Genomic DNA, 27,772 nt, shown 5'->3' on the forward strand with positions numbered 1-27,772 from the left:
TGATATGTATTTATTTATTTATTATCCATTTTCAAATATGTTTCAGTCTCCCCTTTAGATAGGGGGAAGCATCTTATACATCTTAAGTGTTTCAAAAAAGCTGCATGGTGAATAAAGGGACAGAAACACTTGTGTTTCTCTTGTTCTGTTGTAGGTTCTTTACCTTACAATATAAAGTGTTTTGATGTGTCTTTTGTTGTGACTTTGTACTATATAAATGCCATTTAACTGATTTAAGGAATTCTACTGTAATTTTGAATTTAGCAACTTAATTAAGATATACATTAAATTCTAATCACAAAATACATACAAATGCCTCATGAATAGTAAAGTAACACATTTGTAGGTAGGCATACACAGTTTCACAAATATTTACATTGTACTATTTTGTATTATACCCTCTTGTTACATATTATTTACTACTGCAATTGCACTACTCTTTTGCACAGTCTCAATTAGATTTTTTATTTCACCTTTTTTACTTCTCCTTTAAAAAAAACCACTGTTGTGTATATTTTTACCCTACCTACATTTTAAGACCTTTACTATGGGCCTGTGGTACCTTTACTATTAACATTTTTTTTTATTTTTTTAACAATTTTAAAAAGTTTTTTCCCGCCGTAAAACACATACTTTAACGTTACTTTAGCGACCAGAGGGAGCATTTACTAGTTTGCGTTTTGTTTGAGCTTATAGACCCTCGCTGGCTTCCGTATCAAAACAGAAACGTCATTTTGGAGCGAAAGTTTTGGAAAGACTTGACAGGCAGAAGGAGACATGGAGATGTGTACTGGTTAAAATGATTAGACAGAGCCATATATTGATGTATTAAAGAGTTTTATCGAACAGCGACACAAAAAGTTTAAAAATGGAAGGTCTGGAAATGTCTGCGATGATACCGGCTCTTCAGGAGCTAGCTAGGTGAGTACACGGCTAAAGTTGGCTAAGAGCTAAGTAGTTAAAAGTACCACTCATTTGGGCTAAAGTGAGTCCTCGTCTTTACTTATTGAAGTCGATAAAAACCTTTGCTTCGTCATGTCTCTGTGAATAACATCGTGCTGATATTTGCAGTGCGAGCGCTGCAGAGTACGACCAGGTGGTACAGAAACCTCGACAGATTCTCTGCCAGTTCATCGACAGGATACTGACAGATGTGGATGTTGGTAAGCCGGGAATATCGACACATACTAGGGGTGGTCACCATAATAAAAGCCTCTGAAAGGACATTAGTAAAAAAACAAACAAACAGCTTTTTGGTGCACACTGTCAGACTTATCTGCTGAAACATTCCCTGAAGTTGTTGCTTACCATGACTACTATTCCCTCTTGTTAATATACTTTGCTGATTGCTTTTTGCCTTTTTTTTTGTATATTTGTCAAAGGTGCATGTTTCAGATCATCAGACAAGGTTGGCCTAAGTAAATGTAACATGCAAATTATAAATTCCTGAAAAAATCCTGTTAAAAATAAATAAATAAATAAAGATTGATGATGATGATAAAAATAGGAAAAAAACTATCCAAACCTGTGTGAAAAAGTAACTGCCCCCTAAACCTAATAACTGGTTGTGCCAACCTTAAAAGGAAGAACTGCAATCAAGTGTTGGTGATAAGTTGCAACAAGTCTTTCACATAACATCAGCCATAATGGAAGTTTTTCAAGCATGAGCGGTCTGTTCAAGGTCATGCCAAAGCATTTAAATTAGATTTAAGCCTGTACTTTAACTAGGCCACTGCAGAACTTTCATTTTGATTTTTATGGGGTTTTTTATGCACTTAAGATTTCCTGGTGGGTGTGGGATCACTGATCATTATTTGTGGTTCTTTTGTAGCTTACTGGATGAGTTGTTGATACACTCTCTGAGCAATTTTGGTAGGCTGTCCACTCCTGGGAAAGTTTTCCACTGTTAAAAGTGTTCTCCAATTGTGGCTCATGGTTCTCGCTGTGGATCACTGGAGTCTCAAAGCTTTAGAAATGGTTTTGTAACCCTTTCAAGACCGATAGATGTCAATGACTTTGTTTCTCAGCAGGTTCTTTAGATCTTGACATGATGTGTTGCTTTTTGAGTTCTTTTAACCTTCTTCTTCAAGAAACCATCATGGCAGTAATAAGGTCTGGGTGTTACTTGTGAAATTAAACTGAGCTTTCAACCAATGTGGTAAATCACAATTAATTCATCATTTAAAAAGGGAGGAATTACTGTTTCAGTGAGCGCAAGGTAGGTTTGGGTAGTTTTTCTTTCTCTTATTAAATGAAATCAAAATTTAAAAACTACACTTTGAATTTACTCGAGTTATCTTTGTCTAATATTAAAATGTTTTTGATGATATGAAATAGGAAAATGTACCAGCTCTTTTAACAAAGCAGTTGTCTTTTCTTCCAGTTGCTTTAGGGCTAAGTAAGAAGTCCACCTCAGAGCCAGCCTGTGTGATGCTGCTGGACTTTGTGCAGCACATAGTTAAATCTTCATCTCTGATGTTTGCCAACCCTGCCTGTCAGCCTGCTGAATACCCAGAAACAACACAGAGCTGCACTGGTAGGAAATTCTTCTCAAAATGCTGCCATAAGTGATTTCAGAAATTAGAGAAAATAAAGCTGAACATGTTTTCCTTTTTAGTTTTGTCCTTTAATATGTTCTCATTCCTTGTCTTGATTTTAGACTTCAGTAAGTGGGTGGCGGTGCGTTTCCTTCGTGTGGCAGCAGCTCCAGGCTGTGATATCATCCATGGACGGGTCTCTGCTGTGTTGTGCTCTTTATTTCACACTCTGAGAGTCCGGGCACCATTTATCTTTAATTGCCTCATTCAGGAACTCATATTTCTGTCCCAGGAACTCAGCCATAACCTGTATGCACATATTTGCACACTTGCAGGACAGGGACATGTTTTGGACATTCACACAAAGAACCAGTGGCCTGTAAACCTCAAGTGCTTCAGTTTATCCCCCCTCTGTGCCTCCTCATACCTCACCCCCTCTGCCCTTGTGCTCTCCTCACCTGCTGCCTTGGAGTCGCTGACTGCCGTAACGATCAACATCATAACTGAGTCTCTGAGGGGAGTCATCTCCCGTCGTGACCTGAGTGTAGCCTGGGAAGCTGCATGCTTCATCCTGTCCAACGGGAACACCAGGCTGAGGAAGGCCTCCATGGTGATGCTGAGAACACTGGTGGAGCTCAGAGGATTTCCTGAGATGCAGGGCCACGAATTCTTTGCAGCCTACTTCCAGTTGCTGGAAACACACTCCTACTCTGCCACAGCAAACATAAATGAGAAGCAAGCTTACGAAGGAGAGCTGTTAAGCCTGACCCGCTGTGTGTTTCAGCAATCCTATGTTTCTCACTCACACTTTGAGCCCATCTACCTCTCACAGATGTTCGAGTGTGTTTGCACTCTTGCTGGAGCTGGCGTCAAGTTAGGTGTAGAAGTGACCGAGTCACTTTGCCTGCTGTTTAGCTTCTCGCTATCTGTAGCACCAGTTTATGAGAGCGCCGCGTTGCTTAGGAGGCAGCGGGTCACCGAAGTCTGCGGGACACTAGCATGCACCGTGGGGACAGCAAATCAAGCTGAAGTACAACTCTGTTCTTTGTGTTTCCTTTTAAATGAACCTTTTGATATCCATACAGTGTTTCCCTCTTTACAATATGTGCTATGCTTGTTGTTCGCAGTGTGCAGAAGGGTTTCTCCGAGCTGCCCTGAAGGCTGAGACAGCTTTAGTGCTGCAGGAGTGTAAAGATGGAGCAACACCTGCCAAGAAGTCTTGCAAATCTGCCACCAGTTCAGTCGATAAAACTCCTAAAACATCCTCAAGGTGAGTGCATCAACATTTACTACTTGGCAATAACATGAAAATCTCAAACAATTTTTTTTTTTAATGTCTCATATGTCGTATTGAAGTAATGTCTGTGTCTCTATCTTAAGCAAAGTGGACATGCGTGTTCGCAGTAAGGTTTGGTCTGCGTTAAACAGTCGGCTGGAGGAGCTGCTGATGCTTTTGGACTCCAGTTCTGCTAAGCCTGAGACCACCCAGAGCCTTTCTGCTCTCCAGGGACTGGCCCTCATTCTCCATCAGGCAGCCCTCTGCTCCTCACCCGTTAGGTAATTCCCAAACATACGCCCATGCTCTTACACAAGCCCTTTTTCTGCCTCTCAGAAAAACTTCCTCTCTAGTTTTTTATTTTAATAGTGTTTAATATTAGAGATTGCTTACTTTCCTGGCTCCAGTTTGACATATGTCATTCACAGTGATTAATAGCATATTATTCACTTCAACATCTCTTTTTTATAGCAGCTTGACACCTCTCCTTTGGGTTCCCACTGAGACGCTGAGCAGGGCCCTGAAGAGCTGTCAGTCAGTGTTAGAAGGAGGATCTCAGCCTGTGTCAAATCGGAGCTACTTTCAGTCTGCTGTCCAGATCACTGTCAGGGTCCTCGACTCTATACTTTACCTGACAAGTAAGGATCCGAATACAAAAATACCAGATGTTTTTGGTTTAGTTTGTTGTCAAAATAAAAGTTGATGTATTTTCCATATTTGTTTGTGTTTAATTTGAAGATAGAAATCAAGCCAGTTACACATCCTTTATTATAATCATAATCTTCTTCTTTTTCTCTTTTTTTTTAGTGAGCAGCCAGAATGATGACAGGCTCCAACAACATGTGTGTGCTCTGTTGTCTCTTCCCTGGGTGTGTGAGAACAAGTCTGTCTCAGCCTATAAGACTTCAGGCCTCCCATCCTGGCTGCTAGCCTTGGCTCAAAGACTCGGTTTCTGCTACTGTGAGTGTTCCTGTCTGCTTCTTTTTCTTTTAATGAAAACCTAAATGACTGCTTTAAAAGTCATTTAAAGACGTCTTTCTTTCCAGCACCTGAGGTCCAGGCCGACTGCGTGTCGCTGCTGGCCTTTTTACATGGCGGTGTATGCGAGACGTGGTGCGCGTGTGTGTTTTCAAAAGCGCTGCAGAGTCAGGAGGAGGTGGTGAGAGTAGCAGCAGTCAAGGCTTTCCCTCTTCTTCTCCACCATCTGGGAAACATGCACTACAACCTCATTGGCACTACTTTGCTGTATGGAAACTCATACATTACTTAGTACTTGACCACTGATATTTTCTGTCTTTTTTTAATTGATATCATTAGTTACTTTGTTATATTTCATGGCATATGTTTGATAATTGTAGTTCCAAGCTGGAGGACAGTTCGGAGCAGGTGAAGAAGGAACTTGCCAGGATCATTGGTCAGCTGAGCTGCCTCCAATCAGAGCTCTCCAGCCTTAGTGACATCCACACAGACTCCACTTGTCTTCCCAAAATCCTTTGCCTCTCTTGTAGTCTTGAAACAGATCATGCTGGGAAAGCAGTGCCATCCCTCAAGGCATCTGTTGTTAGACCCTTCCTACCATTGCTCAGACCACAAGCTCCAAGCACCGTGAAACAAGGTACCTTTTTACCATATGTTTTTCACAACAGCTGATGCATTCAAGTCAGTTCACAGCTGCTATTTTCTTAAACATTTTATACATTTCACTGCCAGCTTTCCTAGAAGCTCTTCCCCACCTGTGCCAGCATGTGAATCTCACTGGTGCAGACAGCGATTCCCGAGCCGTACTCTGTACCCTGATTGGTCTAATGGAGGATTCCGATCCTGTGGTTAGAACACGCTTCAGCCAATCAGTGCGTTTCCTGCTAGCAGAGACCACTAGAAACTCTGAGCAGAGCTCTTTGAATGAGGTGAGCAATTCTGGTGTTAAGACTCCAGTTTTTCTAATTTATTATTATAACATAATTATATTTTTGTCAGGGCAAATTAATATATATCAATCAGTATAGTTTAATGTTGCATGTTTACTTGTTGTTTTTTGATGTGGTGTGTGTCACCATCACAGCTCCTGGTTGCACGTCTTAAAGAAGCATTCAGCACTGCTAAACTTAACAGAGACGATGACCTGCGTAACACTCTGATCCTCACCACTGGAGAAATCGGCAGGTATATAGACAGCTTTTTTTTTTATTCCACAAGCTGTATGAGTTATAGTAATTGTTTTTTAATGAATAATATGTTATAAGATGGGAGATAAAATTATTGACCTTATATACAGAAATAAAATGTTGTGTTGCTAGTTGTTATTAGTTTGTATTATTTTCATATTCAAAGGAGCTTGCAAAGAAAAGCGTCTGGACTTCTTTAAGTTACTTGAAGACGTTTCACCTCTCATCCGAGAGGCTTCTTCAGTTCTAAGGTCAAATGGTGGAGAGTCCCAGATATAACCCTGGTGGGAAACCAGCACCAGGGTTATATCTGGGACTCTCCACCATTTGACCTTAGAACTGAAGAAGCCTCTCGGATGAGAGGTGAAACGTCTTCAAGTAACTTAAAGAAGTCCAGACGCTTTTCTTTGCAAGCTCTTTTGACTACGATGACCTGGATGACTGAGAACCTTCACAGACATTATTTTCATATCCACTTAGAGGTTAGAAAACAGATGATTCCTTTTGTTAATACAATTAAAAAGACTACTTAATGAAGGAAATTTCTTCATTCCCCTTTCCTTTTCTGTCAGAGCCTCTCAGGGTAGTTTGGTGTCGTTCTCTCTGCTGCGTCTGCTCCACTGTCTCCTGTCCAAGTCGTCCCAGGTGTCTGTAGCTGCTTACACTCAAATTCGAGCCCTGGCCACCACTAAAGGCTTGAAACTGCAGACACTCTTCAGTCAGTACAAGAACCCTATCTGCCAGGTATCTAGTCTTTTGTTTAAATTGGACCAAAACCCATCCTATTCACCTGCTTATCATGAGTTAGATGACTTGCTCTATAATACTGTTATTCATAGTATATCTGTGGATTTAATGTTTGAAAATTGCATTGGTTTAGTTTTCATTTGGTCTGTTTTAGATACTGTTTTTTGTGGAAAATCTACAGTCCATTACTATATCTTCTTTGCCTTTAGTTCCTGGTGGAGTCACTACATTCGCGCCATGCGTCAGCCCTGCGGAGCACACCAGATCAAGGAACCGAGTCAGCCAATCAGAGGGAGCTGGCTCTGGATATTCTTGCTCAGATCGCGCATGCTTTTGACTTTCCAGACCTCCACCGCTTCCTCACCGTATGTACAGTCATGCACACGCATCCACACACAGATTACACAGATAGTAAGCACTCTTTATGTGATGTACATTGGTGCTTTCTTGCATGTTTGTTTATGCAGCGGACCCTCCAGGTGTTGCTGCCTTACCTGGCAGCAAAAGCAAGCTCCACAGGCTCTGCTCTCATTCGAACTTTGGCCATTGAGTTGAAGGCAAACAGGAGAGAGATCCTGATCAACAACTTTAAGTACATCTTCAGCCATCTGGTCTGTTCTTGCACAAAGGAGGAGCTGGAGAGGGCCTTTCACTACCTACAAGTATGAACAAATTTACTTGCATTTTACAGCTGAAACATGATTTAGAGTCATGTACCTGAAGAGGTCATTTTAAAAACAAGTTTATTTTTCTTCTCCTTCATGTTTTTTCAGAGTGAGACAGAAATTGAACTGGGATCTCTGCTACGCCAAGACTTCCAGGGTCTTCATAATGAGCTGCTGCTGCGTCTTGGAGAGCACTACCAACAGGTTGACACACATATGTGGAAACAGATTTTCTAAACATTAAATCTATTTCTAAATATGTGGCTTTGAGGAAATTATTCTGCACAAGGCCTCCTCTTGAATAAAACTCACAAATGATCTAAAACACAGACTCTAGTTTCTGTTCTCATAAGTGTTTATTTCTTTGCAGGTATTCAATGGCTTGGCAATCCTGGCCTCCTTTGCATCCAGTGATGATCCGTACCAGGGACCCCGAGACATCACCACCTCAGAACTTATGGTACTTGCCATCCTCTGCATTTCATATCAGTGTTTTAGTTTCTTGTCTTTTTGACATTTGACTAGACAAAAATACTTTATGAAACAATTTAGGCTTCAGAATCTGTGAGATATTAATTAATTTAAAACAAAAATGTAATTTTTCTATGCAAAAAAAAAAAAAGAAAAAATGAAAGAGATAATAAGCAACTAATCATCTGCTAATTATCCATTAATGAATGTCTTGTTTTTATCATTAGGCTGACTACTTACAGCCAAAGCTGCTGGGGATTCTTGCCTTTTTCAACATGCAGCTGCTTAGCTCCAGTGCAGGAGAAAAAGACCGCAAGAAACTGGTAATTGATCCTCTAAAATACCAGAATTTTAAATCTGATTAGTTAATTGTCCAGTAAAGATCTGCTTGGCTCAAAGTGAACATGTCTGCCTGTTCTTCGTGCAGGTTTTGACAAGTGTGATGGCTCTGATGCGACTGATGGGCTCCAAACACATCAGCTCTGTCAGAGTGAAGATGATGACAACATTACGCACCGGCCTGCGATACAGAGATGACTTCCCTCTCCTCTGCTGCCAGTCAGTACTTGTATACTTGCACATAAAGTCACATATTGTGATGCATTTATCTTTATTATTCGTTGGGATTTGCTCAGACATCTGTTTTTAATTCGTTTTTTTTTTTATATATATATACACCTGGCTATTCCTCTGGGTAGGACGTGGGATTGTTTTGTGAGGAGTGTGGAGCCTGCACACCTGGGCCCCCTACTGAGTCACGTTATTGTTGCTTTGCTCCCCTTGATTCCACTGCAGCCCAAAGAAACTGCCGCCATCATCCGCTTCCTCATCCTGGATAACAGGTAGCAAACATAAGCACAAATGTGCACATTTGATCAGCGTGCAAACACAAAAACACATCTTTCGGTTACGGTTTTAACTTCCCTCATTAGTTAAACTGGTCAAAATGGTTTTAGAGTATGCAAAAGGATTGTGAATAATGTGGGAAAAGGATCTTATTCATTCCCATCTCATCCTCTTTTCAATCAACCTGATTTTTCTTGTGCACAACTGGTCTTATTTCCTTTTTGTGCTGAATGGACACTTGTGTAGACAACAATGTGTAAAAGGGTACACGTGGATGAGTATGTATGTATGCGTATGTAGGTACTTGAAAGAGTGTGTGTGTGTATATGTACATAGGTGTGGGTGTATGTGCACAGAATGCGTGGATGTATGCTCATGCACTGTGTGTTTCGAAGTGGAAAAATTAAATTTTGCCAAGTTTACATAGCCCTGGGTGAACCCCGCCCTTTCTTTCTTCTTCTTTTTCTTTTCTTTTTCTTCATGTCTGTGTTTAGGTCCATGATGTAATGTTCTTGTTCATGAAAAAAAATTAAATATCATATCTCTTTTAGATGCCTCACTTCTGTCATTTAATTACAGGGAAGAAGTCAGTGACTACCTCCATGAGATTTACTTTTTACCAGACCATCCAGAGCTAAAAGACATCCACACAGTAATGCAGGATTATAAAAAGGTCTGTATGAAGGGCACAACAGAAAGTAAAATGAATGTGAAACAAAAGGTTGGTTGACAGTGATCATATGTACAACACATTGTTGTGTTGTATTTTATCTTTTCTTCCAGCTGGCGGCCAGCAGCAGTGACTTGGCTGCCGCACTGCAGCTCTCCATGAGAGCCGTCCAGCATGAGAACGTGGACGTGAGGATCCACGCGCTGACCAGCCTCAGGGACGTGATGCACAGCAACCAGGTACACACTCAATGAAGTGCTACAGTGAGGTAACAGCTCCATGTTTGCAAAGAGAACTCAGAAAAGAATGCAAAATATATATAATGAAACCATTAGACTGCATTATTCCAAAATCACCGTCTGCGTTATCTTTTTCAAACAATTTGTCGTTGTAAAAGGTGTAAGCCTGAAAATTGGGTCATTAGCATTAAGAATTATGTACAATGGATGTGTCCATAAATTAACATACTATAATACATCTTAGCACCTAAATTGGTGTTTCAGTTCTTAATTCTAATTCTTAGTTCAGTTCTTAATACACTTCTAGCATAGCCCATGTTAAATCCTCACGTTACCCACAAATTTACTTTAACTTAACACATCTATAAATATGTTCCTCTGTTTTCTGGAGTGCAGGAGTGGCTGCTGCGGCAAGTTTGTGCAAGTGAAGCAGTGGAGCCGGTCATCTCCAACCTGGTATCAGTGCTGCTGAAAGGCTGCCAGGATTCATCCCCAGAGGCCAGGCTCCTCTGTGGGGAGTGTCTGGGGGAGCTGGGCGCCGTGGATCCGGGACGCTTGGATCTGTCGCAAACACACACCCACGGCAACCGCAACACCTTTGTGGTAAATAACTAACATAGATTTAAATGTAATTATATATATATATATATATATATATATATATATATATATATATATATGTGTATGTGTGTGTGTGTGTGTGTGTGTGTGTGTGAGTGAGAGAGAGAGAGAGAGAGAGATACTGTGTGTGAAGCAAAGATAACTGAACTGCATGTTTTTTCTCTGTGGCAGAGCGGAGTGGATGATCCTAACTTTGCCTATGATTTGCTGACTGAACTGACCAGAACATTTCTGGCATACGCTGATGATGTGAGAGCCCAGGACTCCGCTGCTTATGCAATTCAGGTACGCAACAGCTTTAATTATTTGTGTTTGTTCCTCTATTGTATTTATTTATTTTTGGGGGGTTATATTGAAATGTTTGTTTGTATTGGTGATTTTATATCCACTGTAGGAACTGCTTTCCATATTTGAGTGTCGTGAAGGTCGAACTGACTCAGCGGGCCGACGTCTGTGGAGAAGATTCCCTGAGCAAATTCAAGAAATACTGGAGCCTCACCTCAACAGCAGGTCTAAGTTTACACCTTCGTACACACATAGTCTCGTTTGTAATGGTCTCAGAATTCAGGACTTAAAAATCCCTCAGACGAAAGTTATTTTTCCTCTTCTCTCCTCCCTTCTCCAACATTTTATCTTCTTGCCTACAATCTTTTAGGACTCACTAAGTCTTTCCATTTTTTAACTTCTCTTTTTGTAAATATATTATTTTCTACTCTGCCTCTTACCTGCAGATATAAGAGCAGTCAGAAGGAGGTGAACTGGTCTAAGCTGAAGAAACCTGTGTACCTCACCAACAGAGGCAGCAAATTCTCTGACTGGTCAGCCACCTGGGCTGGATACCTCATCAGCAAGGTTAACCCATCTCTTTTTGAAGTTTTTCCCCAGCTTTATCTTGTTTTCCAAGCCAGAAGTTAAGGGAAGTTTCTTTGCTCTCCAGGTGAGACACGAGTTGGCCAGCAAAGTGTTCAGATGCTGTAGTTTCATCATCAAACACGACTACAAGGTCACAATCTACCTGCTGCCTCATATTCTGCTCTACATGCTGCTGGGCTGCACTCCTGCAGAGCAACAAGAGGTGAGGACACATCTGAACCACCACAGTAGATCAGTAGCCTCCATCTCACCTGATCCCTACCATCCTCCTCTGTCACACCAGCCCCTCTGCATGGCCTCATTCACTGCATCCATGAATCCTCTATGTAATTTACTTCTTTCCTCCTGCCTGGCAGCTTCATATTCAGCATCCTTTGTCCAGTATATCCACTATCCCTCCTCTGCATATGTCTAAAACCACCTCAACCTTGCTTGTCTAACTTTGTCTTCAAACCGTTCAACCTGAGCTGTCCCTCTGATGTCTTCAGTTCTAATCTCGTTCCAATTCTCATTCCTTGTTGTTCCATTCTTGTTTCTGTCAAAGGTTACAGAGGAAATGCTGGCTGTGCTGACAGAGGGAGATGGACAAGCCGAGGGGCTTGCCCAGAAGACGGCCTCCAGCCTGTCACAGCTGAGCACTCAGACTGTATTCAGCATGCTGTCACACCTTACACAGTGGAGTCGCCACATCCTCTACTCCAAACCCAAACATGGTAAGAATTCAGTTCAGTTCAATTCAGTTTTATTTATCCATAACAACAGTCGCTTCAAGGCACTTTATATTGTAAGGTAGACCCTACAATAATATAGGGACTAATCAAAAGATGCATAGCTTCAGTCACTGTTGAAAAAGATGTATGTACTCAGTCAACTCTATAGCAATTTATATTGCTATTATTTACATGATAATATTGAGGCTTTTATGCATTATTTGCATTGAACTGTATAAGAAAATAACTAAATAAAATGCAGTTCTCCTCACTGTTCACTCACCCTATGCTTTAATAAAGTAAAGAATTATAACATGATATTGCAGAGAGTGGGGATTATCAGCGCGTGGTGGCCTTCCTGAAAGATATCCCGCAGGATGTCCTGGCCAAGGCCTCTCTACGATCCAAAGCATACACTCGTGCCCTCATGCACTTTGAAGCTTACATCCTGGAAAATAAAGAGAACATACAAGACCATCTCTCATTCCTGCAGGTCAGAAAACAATTTGGTTATTAACCATTAAATAAAAGATTGACTCAGGACTTTTGACTGCATTATAAAAGTTATCTTGACAGCAACAAGTCCAATAGTACAAGTGCACTTGTCTTTTAACCACTCATCCAATTAATCTCTGTGGTGAACTTTAAACTCTGTGATGTACGTGATTGCTTGCCACAGACGCTGTACGCTGCAATGCACGAGCCGGATGGAGTGAGAGGTGTCAATGCTCTGAGGAGGGAGGAGCCATCACTCCAGGAACAGATACTTGAGCATGAGAGCATCGGCCTGCTCCGTGACGCCACTGCGTGCTATGACAGAGCCATACAGCTGGAGTCAGACCAGGTACCCAAACACATGCAGTCCATAAACATGTACCTGTCTAAATGCATTGACTGCTACCATGTGATTGACTGATTAGTTATTTGCATTTAAAAGAACTGACATGCTTAATAAACCAATAAGTGTACATATACTATGCCAGTTTTATATGTTTTCTTACAATATGTTATTTATGATATTGACATAAAAGATAATTAACTTACTGTTTTTTCTTTCTTGATCATTTCAATTATCGCTTTGTATAAAGATCGCTCACTATCATGGAGTGATGACCTCCATGCTCGGCCTGGGACAGCTGTCCACAGTCATCACACAAGTCAATGGAGTACTGGCCAACAAGTAAGAAAAATACATATCAGTGTACATCTATTTCTTATTAAATGTAATTTTTAAAATTTAGGTTAATATAGGTTTGCCTAATGTAGCATTGTATGTCCATTTAGGCACCAGTGGAAGTCAGAACTCAACACCTACAGAGTAGAGGCAGCCTGGAAGCTCGGAAAATGGGACCTGCTGGAAGATTATTTGAGTTCAGGTAGTGCAGAAACACAGCATGTATTTCCAACATCTGAAATCACTGGTGACTCCATGCTGCATGGATCTGCTTAAAGCATAGTTTTCTATTCTGTGTCTCCAGACCAGCAGTCCAGCACATGGGGTGTGCGGCTCGGCCAGTTGCTGCTCTCAGCTAAGAAGCAGGATGCTGAAAATTTCTATGAGAAGCTGAAGCTGGTGAGGAAAGAACAGGTCGTCCCTCTGTCTGCTGCCAGTTATGAGTGTGGAACCTACCAGAGAGGATACGAGTATATTGTCAGGTCTGTGGATGTCAGCTCAGTTTGGAGTCAAGTGTGTTGTGTTTTAATAACTTTCTAAAAAAGCTTTTACGTGTGTTTAGACTCCACATGCTTAGTGAGTTGGAGCACACCTTCACTGAGCTGCTGAAACAGAGACAGGGCTCCGGGTCCAACCTCAGCCAACTGCCTCCTCATTGGTCAGATCGGCTGGAGATGACGCAGAACTCTTTCAGGGCCAAGGAGCCAGTCCTGGCTCTCCGCCGTGCCCTGCTCAGTCTGGGAACGCAGTAAGGAAACATCACTTTTTAGTTGCACAGATTTTAACATGCTGTTTTTCTGAAACACACACAGAGAAATCGGTTTAAAATTTCTTCTTAATACAACAGGATATTTTCACATCTGCATTTATCATCTCACTCTTGCGCTGCAGACCTGTATGTCAGGAGCTGGTTGGGGAGTGCTGGTTACAAAGTGCCCGGGTTGCCAGGAAAGCAGGACACCACCAGACTGCCTTTAACGCCCTTCTCAATGCAGAAAATACAAATCTTGCTGAACTGGTCACAGAGAAGGCAAAGTGGCTTTGGTCTAAGGTATAACCAGGCTACAAATAAAAGCAGCATTCAATATATGATGCAAAACTGTATGCAAATTATTCACATTTGTACAGGACCAGAAAACGTATTTTCTTTAGTGTCTTCCTATCTGCAAATTAGATTTTCATACATGTGCATAATCAAATTAAACTAATATAGCCTAATTTGTCTGCCATCAGGGCGATGTCCACCAAGCCCTGATTGTCCTGCAGAAGGGTGTGGCTCAGTGTTTCCCTGAAGATCAGCCCCTGACAGATCCTCGCAGTCTCCAGACTAAAGGCAAAGCCATGCTGCTGGTGGGGCGCTTCATGGAGGAGACGGCCAACTTCGAGTCTAATGCCATCATGAAGACATACAGGGTTGATATATCTACACACTTTCAAACTAGATTCTGAAAATGTTTCATAAAAAGACAAAAAAGTGAAAAATGCAATGATGCAAATGTCAGAGATCACCCTCACAGTGATGTGGCACCAAAGCAGATTTCTGCATCACTTGTCTTTACCTTATGTGTTTTTTGTTTTGTTTTGTTTTTAGGATGTGACTAACCTCCTACCAGAGTGGGAGGATGGTAACTTCTACTTAGCCAAATACTATGACAAAGTGATGCCAATGGTGACAGATAACAAGCTGGAGAAACAGGGTAATCTGATCCGTTACATCGTCACATTCTTCGGGAAGTAAGTTCTTGTTCTTTCTGCTGATTTGCAGCCCTGTAGACCCAGAGTCTCCAACTCCAGTCCTCGATCCTGCAGCTTTAATATGCATCTCTACTCCAACACAGCTGAATCAAATGGTTGGATTAATTCTTCAGCATGCCATCAAGTTTGGCAAAGGCCTGATAACAAGCCATTCATTGATTCAGGTGTGTCGGAACAAAGATGCATCTAAAAGCTGCAGGACAGTAGCTCTCGAGGACTGGAGTTGCACACCCCTGCTGTAGACTACAATCAGAGCTTTTATTAGCTACTTCACAGCTGTTAATTTCTTTATCAAACAACACACTTATCAACTTTCTCCCTCCTAGTGCTCTGCAGTTTGGAAACCAGTATATCTACCAGGCCATGCCTCGCATGCTGTCTCTTTGGCTGGACTTTGGAGCTAAAGTGTGTGAATGTGAGAAAGGTGGGCAATTCACACAGGGCAGGGAGATATTTCTAGCTTCAGTCTAATTAATTTGCAAACTGCTTTCTAGCTATTTATTTTCAGCATTTCATTGGCTTTTCATTAACACTTGATATTGTAGTCAAAGGAGCTTGCAAAGAAAAGCGTCTGGACTTCTTTAAGTTACTTGAAGACGTTTCACCTCTCATCCGAGAGGCTTCTTCAGTTCTAAGGTCAAATGGTGGAGAGTCCCAGATATAACCCTTCACAACCCCTTCATAACCCCTTCACAAGCGCATGGCACAACACAGAAGAGCCACCTCCACAGGACAAGATTCAGCTGTCCATCTGCATCTCAAGGATAAAGGACACTCTTTCGAGGATGCCAATGTTCACATTTTGGACAGAGAGGACAGATGGTTTGAAAGAGGAGTGAAAGAAGCCATCTATGTCCACTGTGAGCGACCGTCTTTGAACAGAGGCGGTGGTTTACGACACCAACTCTCTGCCATCTATAATCCAGTTTTGAGATCCCTTCCCAGACGCCTTAAGGCCCACTCACACCCTGGGCCATCTGACCTCAGGAATTCGCATGATAAGGTGGGGCCAGGTTTCACAATGAAATCGCCCAAAACTCTGGCTGATTGGGACCCACACCCAGTTCCACACCTTGGCTCAGGCGATTAGAGGATCATCAGGGGGTCCTTTTGTCCCTCTGTGGGGGGACACTCCCACTAGGGTTATATCTGGGACTCTCCACCATTTGACCTTAGAACTGAAGAAGCCTCTCGGATGAGAGGTGAAACGTCTTCAAGTAACTTAAAGAAGTCCAGACGCTTTTCTTTGCAAGCTCCTTTGACTACGATGACCTGGATGACTGAGAACCTTCACAGACACTTGATATTGTACTTATTCCTTCACCTCAGCTGGGCGAGCAGACAGACAGATGCGACAGGAGCTGAGTAAAATCAACACAGTAGTGAGTGAGCACTGTGCTAAGCTGGCGCCGTACCAGTTCCTGACCGCATTTTCCCAGCTGATCTCCAGGGTGTGTCACTCCAGCGATGAGGTCTTCAATGTCCTCATGACCATTGTGGCCAAAGTGTTCCTCACATACCCCCAGCAAGCTATGTGGCTAATGACTGCGGTGTCCAAGGTGAGAGAAATGAGCCACCCCTCATTTAAGATTGATGGTGATTTCTATAAACATGGAAATATCGCCTTTGTAATTCTAATGAGCTTAAAAGTCAATATTTGATATGACCATTTTTATTCTTCAACACAGCCTGAACTCTCTTAGGCAAGTTGTTTTGTCATTTCATTAGGTAGGATTAGGAATATTCAGGAATAGTTCTCCAGGCTTCTTGGAGGACATTCAAAGCTTTTCCTCGAATGTTGGCTGCCTTCCATAACAGATAATAAATGCATCTCTTCTTTTGTCATCCACTGATGTAGTAGCCACTGTCCAAACAAACCCTTTAAAATCCCTCCAGAAAGCCTGCGGAACTATTGCTCAAGACCACTTTAAGAAATTACTAGAAGGTCTAGGTCTTTGGAAGCAAAGTATAAACAAATGAGGGCTGACTATAAAGTTTAACATTTGCAAGTCTGTTTGTGTTTTTTTTTAATTTGAAATGTTATTTAGCAGATCAGTTCAAATCAAAATTACAATTTCTGTATAAGCCGTGAGACCAGATTTCCCATGCTTCACTCGCGTACGTCAGTTTGAAGAGGAAAAAGAACTCCACGGGACTCCAATGTGAAAAGATGTAACAAAAAATGTATTCCACAGTTTGCATCTTACAGGAGTGGTCAGGTTTAACTTATCCTCAACAAAATAACCTACTACGGTAGGAAAACCGTGTGGCTCTGTTCTACCCTGCTGCCGCGTATAGCTTATGCCATATTAACTCTTTTTCTCTCTCTCCCCCCTCCCACACCGCATGCGCTAATTTGCATACATCCTTGATGCCCGGATTTTACTATAAACACGAGTCTTTAAGGCACATGTATTCCTGGTACTACGTAACCAAACCAACACAGCAATAAAATAATTTTAGTTCCACCATAAACATGCATTTACTTCCTAAATTATTAATTACACAAACAAGCTTAACAACAGCGAAATATAAATACTAAAACATATGAACTATCTTAACTTGGCTCCCACAATTTCTCTGTTAGTTTTCGTAATCAACTGCTTCTGCGTCCAAAATACAGCATTTATTTATGTCTGCTTTTCTTTTCTTTCCAGTCATCCTACCCCATGCGCATGAATCGCTGTAATCAGATCCTTAAGAAAGCCGTCAGTCTTAAACAGTCCCTGGAAAAATTCATTGGAGATGCCAACAGACTGACAGACAAGCTTTTGGAGCTTTGTAATAAACCGGTATACACGCCCATGCACAAATACACTTCAATAGTCTATGACTTCTCAATCCTTAAATCATCTTTAGGCAGGAGTAGAGATGTTTCTATATGTGTCTTACAGGTGAATGGTAACAGCACCACCCTCAGTATGAGCATTCACTTCAAGCAGCTAAAACGTTTGGTGGAGGAGCCAACGTTCAGTCAGATCCTGATCCCTCTGCAGTCTGTCCTCATCCCAACGCTGCCCTCCACAGGCGGGGAAAACACACAGCATGATGCTTTCCCTGGACACTGGGCATACCTGGATGGTTTTGAAGACAGTGTAAGAGAAAGAGGGTGTTAACTATTCTGACCGGCCGCCACGGTATGTTTAACATTCAGCAGGAGTTGATGACAGTTACAGAAAATAATCTTGTTTGTGTAGGTGGAGATCCTGGCCTCTTTGCAGAAGCCAAAGAAGATAAGCCTGAAGGGTTCGGATGGTCGGGGTTACACCATGATGTGTAAACCTAAAGATGACCTGAGGAAGGACTGCAGACTCATGGAGTTCAACTGTCTCATCAATAAGGTATCTGGGAGATTTCATTCAAACTAAATGGATATATAGTGAGTTCTGGCCATAGAGCGACTTGCACGTTAGGTCAGAATAAACAAACTTACTAACTTTTAGAGGTTCAGTCTTATTTTATGTATTGTTCTGGCCTCAAAGTTAAAATAAAATATTAGCCTCTTCTCATAATGTGAATAAAAACTGAACTTTTTTTTTTTTTTTTTGCAGTATAGGAGCTCATTATGTAGCAGAGCTGTACTAAATCAATCAATATGTGTGCAAATTACATGACAATACTTGAGAAAATGTGAGAAGAACAGCATTTATATGTGCTTGTTTGTACTGTGTGTTTGTGTAGTGCCTCCGTAAAGATGCTGAGTCCAGACGGAGGGAGCTACACATCCGGACTTATGCTGTGATTCCCCTCAATGAGGAGTGCGGCATCATCGAATGGGTTAACAACACTGCCGGGCTGCGGCACATTCTCACAAAGCTGTACAAAGAGAGAGGTATCCCTTTTTATAACACCTACAATCAAAAACCTTTTTTTTAAGTAAATGTTGGGAAATAATTAAGTCGTTCACCTTTTCTGTGTTTTTAAGGTATCTACCTATCAGGTAAAGAGCTCAGGAAGCTTATTCTTCCCAAGACAGCTCCCTTTGAGGAAAAACTGCGAATCCACAAGGAGGTGCTATGTGCTCGACACCCCCCTGTCTTCTATGAATGGTTCCTCCGGACCTTTCCTGACCCCACGTCATGGTATGACTTTCACTACAACACTGCTATAATTATGCTCCTGGAAGTCACTGCTTTATCAGAAATGTTAGTCATTTTCATTTAACATCTTGACCACATTTGAAAGAAGTTATTTCAATTCAGAATTTTTCAAAAATCTGCTTTAAGTTTAACTTAAATCCAAGAATAAATCTTTGAAGTATTTGTGTGTTTACAGGTACAGCAGTCGTTCAGCATACTGCCGCTCCACTGCTGTGATGTCCATGGTTGGCTACATCCTGGGTCTGGGAGATCGCCACGGAGAAAACATCCTCTTTGATTCCTTCACTGGAGAATCTGTTCATGTAGACTTCAACTGCCTCTTTAACAAGGTTTTTTTTTGCCTTAGATTCAATAAAAATATTATTTAGGAATATTTATATATTTATTATTTATTATATGTATCCTTAACACCAGTGCATGTTGTTGCTTTTAAGTTTGCCTGTGCTTTTCTCTCTTTTTCCACTAGGGGGAGACATTTGACGTGCCAGAGGTTGTTCCCTTTCGTCTGACACGAAACATGGTGCATGCTATGGGGCCCATGGGCATCGAGGGCCTCTTTAGGCAAGCCTGTGAGGTTACGATAAGACTAATGAGAGACCAGAGAGAGCCACTCATGAGGTATATTCACATAAAAAGTATTAATGTCAAATTCAACCATTCATAAATATTAAAAATGTGTCTCTGTTTTTAATTTTTCCTGCAAGTGTGCTGAAGACCTTCCTTCATGACCCACTGGTGGAGTGGAGCAAACAAGCCAAAGGACTATCAAAAGCTCAGGCCAATGAGACAGGAGAGATTGTTAATGAAAAGGTGGGCATGTTTCTTGAATTTTTACCTCTTAAATTATATTTACTTGCAAATCTAAACCAGAGAGACTTTATTAATCCCAGAGGAAAACTGGGCTAAATACAGCACATTCCGGTTCAATAAAACCTAATAATGTTTGTTCTGTACATTTATCTGCTAGGCTAAAACCCACGTGTGTGACATTGAGCAGCGCCTGCAGGGAGTGATTAAGAGCAGGAATAAGGTGCTGGGCCTTCCTCTGTCAATTGAGGGGCACGTCCATTACCTCATACAAGAAGCCACGGATGACAAACTACTGTGTCAGATGTATTTAGGCTGGGGTCCTTACTTGTAGAAAGAAAAAGCCCTCAATTCAGAAGATTATAATGCAATCCAAGCACTTTTGACTGTTTGTTCCTGAGCCTTTTTCCATTTTGAGTTACTAAAAAAACACTGAAAACGCAGCACTGTTGTACATTCCCTTGTAATAAACTATTTTGTTGGTTAAATGTGCCGTAGTGTGTATCTTCTAATCTCTTAACCTTCAAACTCTCAGAGCTAGGCAGGCTTGTCAGCTGATTGTTTGAATCCCCTGTCTCCTGCTGCTTCTTCACTCCTGATTACAGCCAACTGGCCCAACTTTTTACATAAAAGCACCACTTAGAATAAAATATCTGCTTAAGAAGCTGAAAGTAGACTGGGTGAAGGTGTGAGTAAGAAGTAGGTAGTAGTTTGTTTTTGGCTAGCAATATTTTTCTTGTCTAGTAATGAGTTCAGGTAGTCAGAAAATCACTGTATTTGTATTGTTACTTTTCTTCATTTTTGTTAATGCTTGGTTGTTGTTGCAGCTGGCTTTGGGATAGATCAGGACGAGCTTGGTTGTATTTATGTATTTGCATATTTTTAGTGGGAAAACACTTTCCAAGATAATTGCATGAGAATATACTTTTATTCTGAATAATCTGAAATGGAAGTGTATTTGTGATAATATTTATTATCACTTGTAATCTGTTGCTGTTGTCAGAGACGACCGGTTTAGCTCGCCGATGCTGTTATTTTCCACGGTTCTGGAAACTCATATTAAAAACATCCAGCTCGACAGAAGAATCACTCGGGATTCTGAGGAGGATAAACTATCAACAGACTCTAACCCTATATCAAATTCTACTCTAATACATTAAAATACCAGTACTGATTACCAGAGTACACACATGCAACACTTTTTTTTTTCTTTTGCGGTTTACATCAAGAACAGACAACAAAAGTCAACATGTTTTTAATTTGGATTTTTTTTTTTATTTCATTGTAATGACAATTAACTACAAAGTCTCCTGGAGGTGTTTTGAAATTTAAGGTGGAGGGCCTGCAGGACCTCTATCTTAAAGTTCAAAACACCAATTTTTGAAAATTCCAGCAATCAAATGATCCCTTATGAGCAAGCACAAGGCGACAGTGGGGAGGAAAAACTGCCATAAAAAGCAGAAACCTCCAGCAGAACCAGGCTCATGTAGGGGCAGCCATCTGCTGCGGCCGGCTGGACTCGATGGAAAACAAAAAGGAGACACAATGAAAATATAATAGTTTTGTAGGAAAACTATAAAGGAATTTGATTTGACACAATGATTGACCGTTTTTGGATCATTTCTGCTTCGAGATTTTGCAAGAAGCAAGGCAGTGGAAAAGTCAAGGTCTTTAGTCATCGCTGCCCATAAAACAGCATCTGAAGGGTTTCATTAAAGCTTTCTTCAATGCTGAAAAGAACCTGGCAACTCTGGACTTTTGTCGATAACTTGTGGGGACACCCAAATGGATTTTCAAGAGCCTCAAAATAGCCTCGTCAAATGAACTATCACATGTCAAAGCAGCATCCATGATCTTTTCTGGGGAGCCAAACTCCTTGATGAGTCCTTTAACCAGTTTTTTGGTTAATCCTCTCATGTCATTTTCCAGACGTGTTGTAGACTCCGTGCTGCTGATTTGTAGTTGCACCAAGTTTTTGAGACGCTCAATGATCTCAGCTAGTGTTACGCCATCTGGAGGAGTGAGACGGCCTTTTCGCCTGCTTTTGGACTTCTCAAGAAGTCCAATTAAAACAAAGTAAACAAGGTTTTGGGATACTTCCTCCACTTGAGCAGATGACACTGACGCTTCTGAGAGCTTTTCCTCTACGTCTTCTGAGGGTTTGTCCTCAGAAACTCTGTCCTCTGACTTTTCAGACAGTTTCTCATCTGTGGAGGGTTTCTCCTCAGACTTCTCAGAGGGTATGTCCTCATGTTCTTTGGAGAATCTGTCCTCTGACTTGTCAGACAGTTCCTCCTCATCCTTTTTGGAGAATTTGGCCTCTGATTTTTCAGGCAGTTCTTCCTCCCTCCTCTCGAGAACAGGTGTTGAACTTAAACGAGAGGATGTTGAGCAGTTCTCTGGAGACTTGGCCTGTCTTTCTGGAGATGCTGGTCTAGAATGACAGGGTGTTCTAGATTCTCTGCCACTTTTTTGAGAAGAGTCTGACTCTGTATCTTTTGCCCGTGTCTGTGCTGTTGCAAGGAAGTTTTGGATATCTTTAATAGCATCGGACACTTTTTCGCCCTGAATAACTACATCAAATGCTTCATCATCAACCAAGAGCAGAATCTTTTGCAAAAATATTGCAACTGCGTCTTCTATGATTACATAGAGGACTTCGGGAGAAGGGAAAACTCTTGATTCAGCTACTGTCTGTCTCATTAAATGGTCATACATTTTCTCTGTTAAATCCCTTGAGAAATTTTTGATGTTCTCGCTTATTCTAATGTTCTCAAGGGTTTTTTGGATAATATAATGGTCTTCCTGTTTTTTGAACTTGTTGTATATGTCAATAATTTCAGATCTGATGACATTAAAGTTAGCTGGAGTAGAACATTTTACCATGGTTTCCAGAGTAAATGAGCTTCTTGAAGGAGAACCCATTCCCTCAGTTTCAGGGGAGTGGCTTAGGTTTAACAGACTAATCAAATATTTTTTGCTCTCCTCCACTGTATTTTTCAGCCCTTCTTTCATCTTTTCATAATGTTTTTGTGCGAACTTGAAAAAATGGTGTTTGCGGGATTTTTCTGGTGCGCAAGGAGCATGTGAGTTGAAAAACTCTCTCACTTTATCGAAGATGGCTCCCATAAATCCAGATTTGGGTGAGATACATTTCTCACTGTGGGAAGAAGAATCAGTGTCAGAAGAAGGAAGATTGTCAAATATAATATTGACAATGTCAGCTGCAAATTTTTCTACTGTGGCATCAGGTTCCAAACGTTCTGCCTGCCTTTCAGCTTCTGCACATTCCCCACTTTCTGATCTTTCTTTCTTTTCTGAAAGTGTCTGAGCAGGTGGCTCAGTTTCTATATCTTCCTCGTCATCTGATGATTCGTCACCTGCAGAATATGATTCTCGACTATATCTGAACAGAATATCACTAACCTCCCTGATGGCCAGTTCGCGTGAGATGCCGGACACACTGCTGTCTCTGCTGGATTCAGATTGACTTGAATCGCTTACCGTTATAAAGCGTGAGCTTCGCCGTTTTATTGCGTATAATTCCAAGCATGAGAGAGCAAGATAAACCATGACATGGAGTTTTCCAATATTCGAAATTGTTCCGCTGATGTAAACAGCAGGGTTTAGCGGTAAATTGCGGTTCTGCCTGACCACGGTGGCAATCGACTTTACCTTATCTGAAATCGCCCTCTCAATCATCTTTGTCAGCTGTATAGCACTCAAACAGTCCTGCTCAGGGATGTTGAGCGCTTTAGCAAAAGTGATTGAGATGGAGTCACCAAGAAATGGATTTTTTTCTAAATCCGTAGATGCACCACGCTGAATGGCGGGAAGCGCAAGTGTCAAGATTTTGACTGTGGCGATCTGTATGATTTCAGAAATCATATCCGCCAAAACTGCTTGAACACCAGAATTCAAAAGTCCATTTTCTATTAATAACCACTGTTCGTCAGAGAGCTTGTTGAAGGCATTATTGATAATCGGGAACAGCTCATCTGGTGATAGGACCAGAGGAATATAAAAATTATAATCCATTGTTGTTCCACAAGGATTCCCTCTGTTAAAATCTTCCTGAAATGCTAAACTTTCTGATTTGAAAGAGTGAGGAAAGTTTCACGTGTATAAACTGCCAGGCGAACTCTGGAAGCCGTAACTTTTTGACTTAGCTTGGGTCCTATTTAAGGACTTTATCTCGGATCAAAAGCAGATCAAAGACTTCTTCTGTGACGGCACTTGTTCGAACGCACGAATATCCACGCATGCGCAAAAGCACCCGAGTTCCAGACACGTCAAAAAGGGTGCGCATGGCGTCACGAAACGTTCCACAACCAAGAGGTCATAATCTCGGCAGATCATCGCGCAAATAAATCTACAACTGACAATGAAGTCCATTTTCTGAGAATGAGAAACTATGGTGCAGTGAGCTCTCGAGTGCAGCCGCGGTCAAGCCAGCCGCACTTTGAATTTTGTTGATCTTTTTTTTTTTCCTTAATACGGTACGCGAGTTACTCTGAAACTACGGAGCACCGCAGGGGACATGGGAGAAAAAAAATTAAGACGAGATCTCGCAAAACAAACTCGGGATCTCCCAAAAGTTTTGCGAGGTCTCGCAAAAGTCCGTCTTATGTTTTTTTTTCTCCCATGTCCCCTGCGGGGCTCCGTATGAAACATAGCAGACGTCTTTTTTTTTTATCCTGCAAGTTTTTTCCTTATTTACTCCGGAGTGCAGCAGATGTTTTTGCTGTTTTAACAAACACAATAGACTATAACCCTTACTTTAAATATAATATATATTTTAAAAAAATTATGTTAAAAATTCTTTAAGAGGTGACACAAATTTCACATTTTTGTAACGTGCCAATATGCTGAGTGGCAGCTTTTTCCTTCATCACTTCCACAGTTTTTCTTAATAAGTTAGGACTGTAACAACTTCCAGAATAATCACTGCCAATTTTATCTATAAAAAAAGTAATGTCACATAAATCAATCTTTATTTGTATTTATTGACAACATCAAGTAATAAAACACAGCTTTAGTGGTTTGCTGTGGAAATTAAAACATTTTTGTCACTGTATACAGAAAACCAAACAAAATGCAGTCCTTTGCTCAAATTACTGCAGCAGTTCAGTACCGCAGCTGTACATGTGTTGAGTTTGCCTTTGTGCTTGTCCTTTTCTTTCCATCAAGTTTGCCAATACGAACACACACACACTTGATTTAAGATGGTGTGTGCTCAGTCTTCTAGCAGTATGTCCAGTTCTTCTAAAAGCAGTTGCACACTCACTTCTTTCTCTGTCAACAGGTCTACAAACCCCTCAGCTGATCGGGGAACAGCTGAATTGTATGTACCAGTATACATACATACTGATTTAGTTTGCAGAAGAGGTAACTACAGCAGGGTGATAAGTGTAATTGGTTAATTTGGTAAATATGTGCTCAGCAAGGCAGAATATTGATCAAGTGGCACCATCTTTATTTTTTATTTATTTTATTTAACCAGGAAGATTCCAATGAGATTAAAAACCTCTTTTTCTTAAGGGAGACATTTAATGAAATCATCTAACAAATAGTGTTGCCTACTGTGTGATTATTTATTCTAATGTACCATCAAAGAAGTGTGTTTCAGTAAAAGTTTAAACCCTGTCTCATCCATAGTCTGTTCATCTTTTATATACAGGTTATCTTTTTACTGAATTGTAACCAAAAAAAGATAAGGAGCAGTGGCTATCAGCTACTGATTCTTGATATGCTCCTGTTTTCTCTTCATCCCTCTCAGTTGTCCGTCCCTGAGCTTAGTCCTTTCACAGGTTTCTTCCTCTCAACAGTCGCCAAGTGCTACTCACTAGGGATCCTCTCTAACACTGTTGAGATTTATACATATATACATTCAATGGTTGCACCCTTAACGGTTACTGGTATATGTAACATGACCACTTCTGTTTTCTTAAAAGTAAAATCATAGTCCTCAAAACACTAATGTTAAGGTTTCAAAGCCATTTCCTCTTTTTTACAAATCTGAGCATCCCTGTATAAAGTCGGTTGGTTGATAAAACGAGCTGTTGTTCGTTATTAATTAGCTCAGTTTCTCTCGTATAACCGCACCTGATGAGTCTGCAGGGACTCAGCACAAAACTATAAATCGAGTTTTGGGAAATTTCACTTTCACAGTATGTGTGTGCCTCACCAGGGGACCAGGGGATATTCTGTAAGGCCTTGTAGAAGATTACTGTGGCTTTATCCACTTTTCCTTCAGACACCTACAAATTCAAACTTACACACTTTACATATACAATGTAATCACTGTGATATTTGTGTATCCACAGCCACAGAAGCTGTTCTACACTTCTGTCTCCATGTTCAATATTTGTAAACTGCGGACATTTTAGTCGTTATTCCTGAAATGCACATATTAATATTCTCCTTCTTCTTTTTTAATGATACTGACGCTTTCAGAGGCATCATTTTTTCTTATTTAAGCAAGATCAGTTCTCTACTTTCTTCCTAACAGGTTTAGTGCTCCAGGTCAGAAAACATCATCAACGTGAGTTTGTATGACCGGTCTCAACTATAAGGTGGATGTACATCCTCCAAAGTAAAGGGCAACGTTTCTGTTGCTATGGCATTTTCAAAAAGTCCACAGATGCGGTTGCTGAGGCCATTCTCCGGCTGGACAGATAAGGGATCATCATGGAAACGTGATCTATAAATACTGCAGACATGTACAGTAAGTGATAAGTATCGTTTGATAATGTGCAACCCTGTTTCTATGAAAGCTGTATTAAGTAAAACTAAAAGCAAGACTGCTAATCACTTAAATCTGCATTTAAACAACATTAAACACTGGGACTTTTTGAGATGCATCTTTCATCATGCTACTAAATCTTATTTGTGTTGTGATGTTCCATCAGATGTATTTATTTAATGCTTTTGAGCATTAAACAACTTTTCTAGTTTTTGTTGTCCCTCACTGGACTTTTCTGAAATGTAGTTTTTTGTAAATACTTTCGAAATCATCACCTTCTGTTTTTATTTGCAGTTTTTTGGGGGAAACAAGGATGTAAATTATGTGAATTTTGATGTGATACTGCTATCTGATGCTTGTGATTATCGTCTGTTACCTTACCTCTGAGCTGCATCTACCAGCTGCTTCCTTTGCTGTTCAGCAACTATGGCAAAGAGGCGCGGCACCAACTGCTGCAGTCTTTGGTTACAGAGTGAAAAAAAACGGCGAGCCCAGCGAGCAGTATGGCAACGGTACTCCACCTGAAGCACACATCACATGGAGGTCAGTCAGACCAAAATAAACAAATAAGGTTAGGGCTCAAAAAGCTTTGAGAAACACATCTACAGAAGAATGGGCGGAAAGAGCTTTTATTAGCCTGGCCTGTACATAAATGCTTCAAAGAAGGGCGCTGGTGGTCCAGACTAAGAGGGCCGATGTCAGCGTTTGTCTCACTGTCACCAGAGGAAACACAGCATTGCTGTTGCAGTACTAACACCTCACATTGTGCCAATGAGACAGGAGAGATTGTTAATAAAAAAGTGGGCATGTTTCTTGAATTTTTACCTCTTAAAATGTATTTACTTGCGAATCTGAATTAGAGAGACTTTATTAATCCCAGAGGAAAACTGAGTTAACTACAGCACATTCAGGTCCAATAAAACCTAATGTTTGTTTTTTTTACGTTTCTCTGTCAGGCTAAAACCCATGTGTTTGACATCGAGCAGAACCTGCAGGCACGTCCATTACCTCATACAAGAAGCCATGGATGGACAACTACTGTGTCATGTGTATTTAGGATGGGGTCCTTACTTGTAGAAAGAAAAGGCACTCAATTCAGAAGATTATAATGCAATCCAAGCCCTTTTAAATGGAGCCTTTTTCTGTTTCGAGTTATCTAGAAAAACATTGAAAAACGCAGCACTGTTGTACATCCCCTTGTAATAAAGCCATTTAGTTGGTAAACGTGCCGTAGTGTGTCTTCTAATCTCTTAACCCTCCTTAAACTCACAGAGCTAGACAGGCTTGTCAGATGATTGTTTTAATCCCGTCTCCTGCTGCTTCTTCACTCCTGATTACAGCCAACTGGTTCAACTTTTTACATAAAAAGAA

The 27,772-nt window shown here is 41.0% G+C and overlaps 1 protein-coding gene and 1 long non-coding RNA gene across 4 annotated transcripts; one reads left to right on the forward strand and one right to left on the reverse strand.

Annotated features, from left to right (window-relative positions):
- Positions 1–701: 701 nt before the first annotated feature.
- On the forward strand, positions 702–20,144 carry atr (ATR checkpoint kinase). Of its 3 annotated transcripts, none has more exons than XM_085143073.1 (48): positions 710–921; positions 1,072–1,163; positions 2,384–2,536; positions 2,660–3,567; positions 3,665–3,807; positions 3,918–4,094; positions 4,285–4,451; positions 4,621–4,773; positions 4,860–5,058; positions 5,172–5,428; positions 5,524–5,720; positions 5,876–5,976; positions 6,551–6,722; positions 6,935–7,090; positions 7,193–7,387; positions 7,499–7,594; positions 7,761–7,850; positions 8,089–8,184; positions 8,289–8,419; positions 8,560–8,703; positions 9,287–9,380; positions 9,491–9,616; positions 10,013–10,219; positions 10,409–10,522; positions 10,632–10,747; positions 10,969–11,089; positions 11,175–11,312; positions 11,655–11,823; positions 12,147–12,313; positions 12,500–12,664; positions 12,909–13,000; positions 13,105–13,196; positions 13,299–13,476; positions 13,557–13,742; positions 13,886–14,045; positions 14,228–14,407; positions 14,586–14,728; positions 15,076–15,173; positions 16,079–16,308; positions 17,407–17,541; positions 17,644–17,844; positions 17,947–18,090; positions 18,431–18,581; positions 18,675–18,831; positions 19,025–19,178; positions 19,316–19,467; positions 19,554–19,659; positions 19,817–20,144. In XM_085143073.1, exons 1-48 carry the CDS (start codon positions 869–871, stop codon positions 19,988–19,990), a joined length of 7,830 nt encoding a protein of 2,609 aa, XP_084999199.1. In that variant the 5' UTR covers positions 710–868; the 3' UTR covers positions 19,991–20,144. The 3 variants fall into 3 exon arrangements, with proteins under 3 accessions (XP_084999201.1, XP_084999199.1, XP_084999200.1); XM_085143074.1 differs by having other exon boundaries at positions 4,288–4,451; XM_085143075.1 differs by lacking the exons at positions 18,675–18,831; positions 19,316–19,467; positions 19,554–19,659; positions 19,817–20,144 and having other exon boundaries at positions 702–921; positions 18,431–18,625; positions 19,042–19,149.
- LOC146496054 (uncharacterized) lies at positions 16,764–27,391 on the reverse strand. The gene is made up of 2 exons (XR_014871131.1): positions 26,783–27,391; positions 16,764–17,823 (listed from the first exon to the last, which is right to left on the reverse strand). It is a non-coding gene; the product is annotated as an uncharacterized LOC146496054 (long non-coding RNA).
- Positions 27,392–27,772: the final 381 nt, after the last annotated feature.

The sequence above is a fragment of the Neolamprologus multifasciatus genome, chromosome 19, assembly GCF_963576455.1.
Source record: "Neolamprologus multifasciatus chromosome 19, fNeoMul1.2, whole genome shotgun sequence".
NCBI classification, from domain to species: domain Eukaryota; kingdom Metazoa; phylum Chordata; class Actinopteri; order Cichliformes; family Cichlidae; genus Neolamprologus; species Neolamprologus multifasciatus.

What these genes read in the sequence shown, in the direction of transcription:
- atr (XM_085143073.1), top strand. Translation starts at nt 869, where the DNA reads ATGGAAGGTCTGGAAATGTCTGCGATGATACCGGCTCTTCAGGAGCTA. An exon ending in TTGGAGAGCACTACCAACAG is followed by an intron (nt 7,595 to 7,760) that starts GTTGACACACAT and finishes ATTTCTTTGCAG; the next exon opens with GTATTCAATGGCTTGGCAAT. An exon ending in CTCCTGCAGAGCAACAAGAG is followed by an intron (nt 11,313 to 11,654) that starts GTGAGGACACAT and finishes TTTCTGTCAAAG; the next exon opens with GTTACAGAGGAAATGCTGGC.